General features: G+C 45.4%; 1 protein-coding gene across 2 annotated transcripts in view; it reads right to left on the bottom strand.

Moving 5' to 3' along the window:
* The window catches only part of itga1 (integrin, alpha 1), a 188,767-nt gene extending 179,871 nt beyond the window's left edge, over positions 1 to 8,896 (bottom strand). For both annotated transcript variants that reach the window (XM_048527733.2, XM_048527751.2), the window contains exon 1: positions 8,576 to 8,896. In XM_048527733.2, coding sequence (XP_048383690.2) covers positions 8,576 to 8,618 — 43 coding nt within the window. In that variant the 5' untranslated portion in view covers positions 8,619 to 8,896. The remainder of the gene's footprint in view (positions 1 to 8,575) is intronic.
* Positions 8,897 to 10,811: the final 1,915 nt, after the last annotated feature.

Genomic DNA, 10,811 nt, shown 5'->3' on the forward strand with positions numbered 1-10,811 from the left:
TATTGTGCAAACTCATGTGTATAGCAGAGACTAATGACCAGAGTTCCTCTTTTCACTAGTAGTCTCCATTCCTTGCCTTCAAGCCAAAGTTCTGGTTTCAAGTTCCAATCCATGGAACTGAACACAAAATCTAAGCCTGATGTCAGTGCAGCAATGAGTGTATGTTGCTCTATGTGGGCTGAGGAGCAGCAAATAGAGTTTACTTTAGACAAATGTGAGGTGCTACATTTTGGAAAGGTAAATCGGGACAGGACTTATACACTTGATGGTAAGATTGAGTACAGGAGTTGGGACATCATGGTGTATCTGTACAGGACACTGGTTAGACTTTTGGAATACTGCATGGCATTCTCGTCTCCCTGTTATAGGAAGCATGTTGTGAAACTTGAGAGAGTTTAGAAAAGATTTACAAGGATGTTTCCAGGGTTGGAGGGCTTGAGCTGTGGAGAGAGACTGTCTTAGGCTGGGGCTATTATCACAGGAGCTTTAGAGGCTGAGGGATGGCCATTTCAAGGTTTATAAAATCATGAGGGGCATGGACAGGGTGAATAGCCAATGTCTTTTCCCCACGGTGGGGGAGTCTAAAACTAGAGGGCATAGGTTTAAGGTGAAAAAGGAAAGGTTTAAATGGGACCTAAGGGGCAACTTTTTCATGCAGAAGCTGGTGCATGTACGGAATGAGCTGCCAGAAGAAGTGGTGGAGGCTGGCACAATTATAACATTTAAGAGGCATCTGGATGTGTATATGAATAGGAAAGGTTTACCGGGATTGGGGCAAGGCTGGCAAATAGGACTAGATTAATTTAGGATATCTGGCTGGCATTGACAAGTTGGACCAAAGGGTTTGTTTCCATGCTGTACAGCTCTATGACTCTATGTAAAGTGCCATGTTTCTGTTGAGACATTATACATATGCCCAATTAGGTTCCACAGTCGATTGTAAGGGTAATTCTATGGTGGATATGTGCAGGACGCTAGAATTAGAGGAATGGCAAATAGGACTGTACGGCAGTAGGTACTGGGATATAGTACTGAGGACGTTAAAAAGATAGTGTGGAATAAGATGATTAAGGGATTGAAGCTAAGAGTGAGATTATCAAAATTGGGGTGTTGGGGGAGTGATGTAGGTCGGCAGAGGTAGAAACCAAAGGCTGGTGAGATTTGGTCCAGGATGGAATATGATTTTATCCTTGGGATTTAGACTTTGAAAGCCTACCTATTTTTGTTGACATAAATAAATGGTTTGCTAGGTTACTTTCCATCACAGTTTTGACTCAAACAATTAGGAATGTTGTGTGTGTTGAGAGGTCATTAAAGTACAGGTTATTGAGAATTCAGAGGTTCACCTCCATCTATGGGGCTTTAACTGTGTAGCATGCACAGATATTACTGCTTTATGGGCTTGTTTTGCAGTTAGTGGGGAGTAGGTCACGGTAGCTGTGTGCTTTGGTGGGCAGTGAAGTCAAGTTCTGAGGGAGGAAGAAGGGGGATTATGGTGGGCAGAAAGAACAATCATGCTGGAGAGAATCAAGCACAGGAGCAGGTGAGGAATTGAACAGTGCAAAGGTATGCTAATTCTTGGGCCTGGGTTGGTGGGAGTAGGGGATGAGTGTTGGATGTCTGTCTGGGGCAGTGGTGGCGGTTGCAGGGAGGTTGGAAGATGTGAGAGGGAGGGAGATTGGTTTAGAAGCTTGTGAGGAAGATACTGGAAGTGTTGTTTGCTGGGCGTTTTGGGGGGGGGGGTGCGGTGTGCGTGATGGTGGGAGAGGGCAGCGAGGGAGGTAGTGAAAGATCAGAGACTCAGGAAGGCCAGACATCCACAGGCTCGTTCTGGAAGTTGGCCAAGAACAAAGCACTTCAGTCTCATTGTAATATTTAAAGTACCAACCCACCAGCTTGGGATTTTTGCCCATTCACCAACCTGCTGTGCTAAAACTGGAAAAGAGCACAGTGGCATTGAGATTCTGTGTTTCTTTTTTAACAAGATATGATAAGATCATAAGACATAGGAGCAGAGGTAGGCTATTCAACCCTTCATGCCTGCTCCACCATTCAATGATATCATGGCTGCTCAGATAATCCTCAACTCCACTTCCCTGCATTTACCCATAACCTTAATTTCCTTCCTGAATAAAATCTGCCTACCTCAGCCTTGAATATACTTAGTAACACAACATGCACAGCCCTCTGTGTTAAAGGATTCTATAGATTCTCAACCATCTGAGATAAGAAAGTTCTCCTCATCTCTGTTTTAAATGCACCACCCCTTTTATCTGAGATTCTCTGTGAGGAGAGACAACTGTTCCCAATCTATCCTGACAAGTTCCCTCAGAAACGGGTCTGATTCAATAATGTCACCTCTCATTCTTCCATATTCTAATAATACTGCCCCTCTGTACTCAGTATCAACCTAGATAATATTCTAAGGATTGTCTCCATCATCAGTATGTCTTTCCTTAGATAAGAAGGCCAAAACTGTTCACAATATTCCAGCTGTGATGTAACTAGTGCCTTGTATAGTTTTCGCAAAACCTCCCAACCGTTATATTCCATTCCCTTTGAAATAAATGTTAACATTCCATTTCTCTTGCCGATTATCACTAAACCTGGATGGTAGATTTTTATGATTCATGAATGGGGACTACCAAATCCCCAGCTTTCCACAGTTCTCACCATTTAAATCATCTTCAGGCCTTCCATTCTTCATGCCAAAGTGCATAACCTCACATTTCTCCACAGTATATTCCATCTGCCAACATTTTGCCCACTCAAACACCACCCAACCCTCCCCAAAACCACGCATGTTTTGGAGTTAGCAATACATCTCAGTTGCAGCTATAAATGAAGACCAAAAGGCACAGGGCTAAGGCTGTGATCATTACATATCCACACTACACACATCCAAGCTGGGATCACAATACATTGAGAGGGAATGAGAATTTGAGTCGACGTTGCCTTCTCTCATTCAGTAAGACAGCAATCAACTGCTAAAACCCTTCAAGTACTCCAACTGAAATCACCAAACTGTTAGCACTGAGGACAATTGTGACCTTTATAATTTAGTACCGTGCAAAATGTTTACTAACTTATCTACTGAGAGGTTGGATACTACAAATGTACAACAAAACAATTACAGAGATAGTAGGAACTGCCGATGCTGGAGAATCTGAGATAACACGGTGTGAAGCTGGATGAACACAGTGGGACAAGCAGCATCAGAGGAGCAGGAAAGTTTGATGTTTCAGGTTGGGGCCCTTCTTCAGAAATGGGGGAGGGGAAGGCGATTCTGAACCAAATAGGGAGATGGGGAGGAGGATAGAAGGCGGATAAAGGAGAAGATTGGGTAGGAGGAGACAGATAGGTCAAAGGGGCGGGGTTAGAGCCAGTGAAGGTGAACGTAGGTGGGGAGTTGGGGGGGAGGGGTCAGTCCAGGGAGGACGGACAAATTGGGGGGGGGGGGCAGGATGAGGTTAGTGGTTAGGGAATGGGGGTGGGGCTTGAGGTGGGAGGAATGATTAGGGAGGCGGGGACTAGCTGGGCTGGTTTTGGCATGTGGTAGGGAGAGGGGAGATTTTGAAGCTTGTGAAGTCCACATTGATACTCTTGGGCTGCAGGGTTCCCAAGTGAAATATGAGATGCTGTTCCTGCATCTTTCGGGTGGCATGTTGTGGCAATGCATGAGGCCCAGGATGGCATGTCATCCGAGGTCTGAGGGCGGGGGGGATTTGAAATGGTTTGCGACTGGGAGGTGTAGTTGTTTGTTTGCGAACAGTGTTCTGCAAAGCAGCCCCCAAGCCTCCACTTGGATTCCCCAATTTAGAGGAGGCCACAATGGGATCAGCGGATACAGTATGTAACATTGACAGATGTGCAGGTGAACATCTGTTTGATGTGGAAAGTCTTCCTTGGGCCTGGGATGGGGGTGAGGGATGAGATATAGGGGCAGGTGTCACACTTGCTTCAGTTGCAGGGAAAAGTGCCAGGGATGGTGGGGCTGGAGGGGAGTGTGGAGTGGACAAGGGAGTCATGGAGAGAGTGGTCCCTCCAGAAATTACATAGGGGTGGGGAGGGAAAAATGTCTTTGGTGGTGGGGTCAGATTGCAGATGGCGGAAATGTTGGAGGATGATGCGTTGGATTTGGAGGTTGGTCGGGTGATACGTGAGGACGAGGGGGATTCTGTTTTGGTTATTATTGCAAATAGTGGGTGACCTCCCACCCACAGCCTCTAACCTCATTGTTCCCCAACCCCGCACTGCCCACATCTATCTCCTTCCCAAAATCCACAAATCTGGCTTCCCTGGTTGACCCATTGCCTCCACCTGCTCCTGCCCCACCAAACTCATCTCCACCTATCTGGATTCCATTTTCTCCCCCTTGGTCCAGGAACTCCCCACCTACATCCATGACACCACGAATGCTCTCCACCTCCTCCAGAACTTCCAACTCCCCAGTCCCCAACACCTCATTTTCACTCTGGACATCCAGTCCCTTTACACCTGCATTCCCCATGCCAATAGCCTAAAAGCTCTCCGCTTCTTTCTGACCCGCAGACCCGACCAGTCGCCCTCCACTGACATCCTCATCCGCTTATCCAAACTCATCCTTACCCTCAACAACTTCTCCTTTAATTCCTTCCACTTCCTACAGACAAAGAGGTTGGCCATGGGTACCCATATGGGCCCAAGCTATGCCTCCCACTTGCTAGGGTATGTGGAACAATCCCTCTTCCAAAGCTACACTGGCCCTATCCCCCATCTCTTCCTCTGTTACATTGATGACTGTTTCGGCGCTGCCTTGTGTTCCCACGAGGAGCTCGAACAGTTCATCCACTTCACTAATACCTTCCACCCCAACCTTAAGTTTACCTGGACAATCTCTGACACCTCTCTCTCCTTGCTGGACCTCTCTGAATCCATCTCTGGCATCCACCTGGAAACCGATATCCATTTTAAACCTACCGACTTCCACAGCTACATAGAACATACATAGAACTTAGAACATTACAGCACAGTACAGGCCCTTCGGCCCTCGACGTTGTGCCGACCTGTCATACCGATCTCAAGCCCATCTAACCTACACTATTCCATGTACGTCCATATGCTTATCCAATGACGACTTAAATGTACCTAAAGTTGGCGAATCTACTACCGTTGCAGGCAAAGCGTTCCATTCCCTTACTACTCTCTGAGTAAGGAAACTACCTCTGACATCTGTTCTATATCTTTCACCCCTCAATTTAAAGCTATGCCCCCTCGTGCTCGCTGTCAACATCCTAGGAAAAAGGCTCTCCCTATCCACCCTATCTAACCCTCTGATTATTTTATATGTTTCAACTAAGTCACCTCTCAACCTTCTTCTCTCTAATGAAAACAGCCTCAAGTCCCTTAGCCTTTCCTCTTAAGACCTTCCCTCCTTACCAGGCAACATCTTAGTAATTCTCCTCTGCACCCTTTCTAAAGCTTCCACATCCTTCTTGTAATGTGGTGACCAGAACTGTGCCCAATACTCCAAGTGCGGCCGCACCAGAGTTTTGTACAGCTTCACCATAACCTCTTGGTTCCAGAACTCGATCCCTCTATTAATAAAAGCTAAAACACTGTATGCCTTCTTAACAGCCCTGTCAACCTGGGTGGCAACTTTCACGGATCTGTGTACATGGACACCGAGATCTCTCTGCTCATCTACACTACTAAGAATCTTACCATTAGCCCTGTACTTTGCCTTCTGGTTACTCCTACCAAAGTGCATCACCTCACACTTGTCTGCATTAAACTCCATTCGCCACCTCTCAGCCCAGCTCTGCAGCTTATCTATGTCTCTCTGCAACCTACAGCATCCTTTGTCACTATCTACAACTCCACCGACCTTTGTGTCGTCTGCAAATTTACTAACTCATCCTTCTATGCCCTCATCCAGGCCATTTATAAAAATGACAAACAGCAGTGGACCCAACACTGACCCTTGCGGTAAACCACTAGTAACTGGTCTCCAGGATGAGCATTTCCCATCAAACACCACCCTCTGTCTTCTTTCAGCGAGCCAATTTCCGATCTAAACTGCTATATCTCCCACAATTCCATTCCTCCGCATTTTGTACAATAGCCTATTGTGGGAAGCCTTATTGAACACCTTGCTGAAATCCATATACACCATGTCAACCGGTTTACTCTCATCTACCTGTTTGGTCACCTTCTCAAAGAACTCAATAGGTTTGTGAGGCACGACCTTCCCTTCACAAAACCGTGCTACCTGGAATATTTCTCCTCTCACCCACCTTCCTGTAAAAATGCCATCCCCTACTCCTCTCTGATGAAGGGTCTAGGCCCGAAACGTCAGCTTTTGTGCTCCTGAGATGCTGCTTGGCCTGCTGTGATCATCCAGCTCTACACTTTGTTATCCCCTATTCACAATTCCATTTCCTCTGCCGCATCTGCCCTCGAGATGAGGCATTCCAGTCCCGAACAACCCAGATGGCCTCTTTTTTCAAAAACTGCAACTTCTCCCCAACAGTGATCAAAAATGCCCTCGACCGTGTCTCCTGCATTTCCCGCAACACATCCCTCACACCCCCTATTCGCAATAATAACCAAAACAGAATCCCTCTCATCCTCACGTACCACCCGACCAACCTCCAAATCCAACGCATCATCCTCCAACATTTCTGCCATCTGCAATCCGACCCCACCATCAAAGACATTTTCCCTCTTCACCCTTATGTGCTTTCCGGAGGGACCACTCTCTCCTTGACTCCCTTGTCCGATCCACACTCCCCTCCACCCCCAATACCCCCGGCACTTTTCCCTGCAACTGAAGCAAGTGCTACACCTGCCCCTATACCTCCCCCCTCACCCTCATCCCAGGCCCAAGGAAGACTTTTCACATCAAACAGATGTTCACCTGCTCATCTGTTAATGTGATATACTGTATCTGCTGTTCCCGTTGTGGCCTCCTCTACATCAGGGAAACCAAGCAGAGGCTTGGAACTGCTTTGTGGGACACCTACACTCTGTTCGCAACAAACAACTACACTTCCCAGTCATGAACCATTTCAATTCCACCCCCCAACTCCTCGGATGACATGTCCAACCTGGGCCTCCTGCAGTGCCACAATGATGCCACCTGAAAGATGCAGGAACAGCATCTCATCTTTCACTTGGGAACCCTTCAGCCCAAGGGTATCAATGTGGACTTCACAAGCTTCAAAATCTCCCCTCCAACTACCACATGCCAAACACAGCCCAGCGAGTCCCTGCCTCCCTAACCATTCCTCCCACCTCAAGCCCCAACCTCATCCCCTGTCCACTACCACCGCCCCCTGACCTGTCCGTCCTCCCTGGACTTAGCTATCCCCCCGCCAATTCCCCGACTACGTTCAACTTCACTGGCTCTAACCCCACCTCTTTGACCTGTCTGTCTCCTCTATCTTCTCCTTTATCCATCTTCTATCCGCCTCCCCCGTCTCCCTATTTATTTCAGAATCCTCTTCCCCTCCCCCACTTCTCAAGAAGGACCCCGATCCGAAACATCAAGCTGTGCTGCTCCTCTGATGTTGCTTGTCCTGCTGTGTTCATCCAGCTTCACACGGTGTTAAAACAATTACAGACAGTATTTTTGCATGTTAGGTGCATTATATGATTATATATCACTCTGCAAACATAATCCAAATGCAATTGAAATATTGACGAGGCTTTCTTGCACATACAGGAAAATGCCTTCGGTACAAAAGTTCCTGCATTACTTGATTTCACTCACTTGAGAGTGAACCCCCCCGCCAGCTCACAACTGGATTGTGGCCACTGTAGACCGTCTGTTTTCATCACCATTTCGAAGACAACACCCTGACCACTGAAAGCTAGTCCCGAGAAGGCTGTGCTTCTTGCACATGGGAATGATTAAACAAATCTGCTTTCATCTATTTCTTGCAATAATGAGCGGAAGGAATTGCAGAGTTGTTTTGAACTCTTGACAATGACAAGGAGCAAGAAGGATTTTAAATGAAATCCAAACCAGGGAGTTTTTCTTTAAAAACAATGAAGCTTCTAATTGATTTATCAAGATTTTTTTTACACAGTAACCCATTTGTCACTGCACTCGGAAGGTTTTATTTCCGTTCAAAATAATAAGCAGAAATCCATTAATAATGCTCCTTAAGTGAATATTAGAACAGTCATTCAAAACGCTATTAAGTATAACGCGTTGGTAGGATGCTTCACTGAACAATAACGGCACTGCTTGGAAAATAAGGCATCTTGTTCTGGCAACAAGAGGCTGTTAAACATGATGCAGCGTTCACTTGGCTTGATCGCCTCATTGGATTTTCTCTCTTCTCCCATCTTATGCATAAATAAAACCATGAAAAAAAGAAACAAACTTGGAAAAAATCATTTCTTATCTAACGAAATGTACAAAACGTTCAGTATAATCAGCAGTAATCTTCAACACATTACAAATCAATACCGAGATACACGATTGTTGGCTACTGTGCACTGCAAAATTGAATCTTATCATCATTGCCAGAGTCGACAAACTGCGTAATCTCTTGTAACTCCTAAATTTAAAGATATACTTTCTTACCTACTACCAGGATAAAAGCTGTGATGTGGACCTTCGAGAGCATGGTTGAATTTTCAGAGCCCAAAGAACAGGGAAACAGCGTTTTTGACCTGAGACAGGGAGAAGTGATCCGTCTGAACTCAACTTGTTCCAGTGACAAGTTCTGAAAGTTCAGTGGCAGTTAGCGATGGAACTATGAGGAAATCTCCAGGCATTTCCTGTTTGGCTGAAATGACAGAGGATAAAACTCGACTCCACACATTCTACATTTGGATTGATGACGAAGCAGGCTTTTGGACGGATTGGAAACTGCCCGCGGCTGCAGGGTAGAGTAGCATTAAATTTCACTCACATGTTTGCATCAAGCGCACGATTAAAATCAGAGCCCGGATCTTAGATCTTACTGTAACTGGAGTGGAAGTGGGAAGGGAAGTGGGAAGGGGTGGGGGGGTGGGGCGGTAGGTGGTGGAGAACGGAGCTGAACAGGATCACAGGGCTCAAGTTGAAAGAGTTCGCCAGAGTGAATGAAAGGAACGATTCAGAAAGTTTCGAGAGATACATGACCAACATATGAAAACACACACTGTCCCGGGTATTCTCGTTAAATGCTATTGATTTATTTTAAATACTCTAGCCTTGATCGCAGATACACTTAGTGAATTTTACCAGCCTTATGAAAAGGTCCAGCGCGCTTTCCTTCAGCACTTTAAGAATTGAGAGAGATTTTATTTGTGGACTCATCCCAAATGGTAAAAATTAACAAGAGACAATATGTTTGCCAATAGTTACAGAGATGACGATCGGTATCAGCACGTTAAAGTGAATAGGTCCTTCTCCAAGAGATAGTGAGCACTATCCCTGTGAGGCATTAAGTGATTACAAAAAGGATACGTTATAGGTGGGAATACACTTTGAACGTTTAACGTTGAGACATGTATGAGAAGTAATAGCATTTGCTGTTACTCCATGAAGCTGGCTCTTGGAAAGGTAGTGACCGGAAAAGGGATTGGAAAAGAGACCGATAACTTCAAAAATAGCAGGAACTGCAGATGCTGGAGAATTTGCTGCCCTGATGCTGCTTGGCCTGCTGTGTTCATCCAGCTCTACACGTTGTTATCTTAGATAACTTCAAAAGTTGCCTTTAAGCAAACGAGAGCTGCAATAGAATATTGATCTAATTTTGCAGAAACTCTCGAATGAGTCCAAAAAATGACTCCAAATTATTCAAATAAAAACCAAAAGAACTGCTGATGCTGTAAATCAGGAACAAAAACAAAGTCGTTGGAAAAGCTCAGCAGGTCTGGCAGCATCTGTGAAGAAAGAAAACAGAGTTAACCTTTCAGGTCTGGTGACCCTTCCTCCCTTTTTACTCCAAATTATTCGCTGTTTCATTGAAGTTGTGATCCGTTCACGATGGGAGATATAATTAGTTTGGGATTCTGGCCAACTGTAGATCCAATTGAATACATTATCGTTTACATTTCACCAGAAGGAACTTTTTCTTAGACTGGGATGGGAAAATATTCTTTCTCTCAGGCGGTGTCTGCAGAATTTTCTTCTCCACTAAGCCGTGGAAGGTGGGTCATTGAATTCATTCAAGGCTGAGTTGGATTTTTTATCAGGTCAAGGATTCAATAGAACAAGCCGGAAAGTGGAACGGAAACCAGATCAACTATGAACTTATTGAATGAAGGAACAGGGTCAATGGGCTGAATGGCCTATCACTGCTCCTAAGTCAGGTCCATGTTGCTTTCATCTTTGAAGCAGTAGCTGAGAAGTGGTGTTTCATTGTCCAATTGTTGGGCACTGGTGTCAACAGTTAACATGCTGAATTTCTAAATTCTATTCTAGACTAGATGAAGGACTGGATGATCGTCTCAGTACGCCAATCTCCCAATCAAATTTGTACATGAAGAAAAAAAAGGTTTCTGTTGGCCTTAATCTCCGCAGTGAGCCAGTTTTCTTAAGGCAGATAACATTAAAATTCATGCAGTCTCCTCATCTAAATGTGCAGCCATTTGTGACTGACACAGCTGACCATCTGCACAATGAAAACGTCGGCCAGCAACATGAGTCATTCTTCTTCTTGGGCAGTCCCTCAGGATTGATGATGCTTCCTCTGTGGTTCACAGGGCACTGTGATGACCAAAAAGTCTCGTGTACGATATAGCTTTTCGCTGTGAGGCAGGTGATGCATGAAGGATTGGGAAGTTGAGGTGCATTGGAAGTCTATGCACTTCCTCCAGTGCCTTGACTT

The sequence above is a fragment of the Stegostoma tigrinum genome, chromosome 1 (assembly GCF_030684315.1).
Source record: "Stegostoma tigrinum isolate sSteTig4 chromosome 1, sSteTig4.hap1, whole genome shotgun sequence".
NCBI classification, from domain to species: Eukaryota; Metazoa; Chordata; class Chondrichthyes; order Orectolobiformes; family Stegostomatidae; genus Stegostoma; species Stegostoma tigrinum.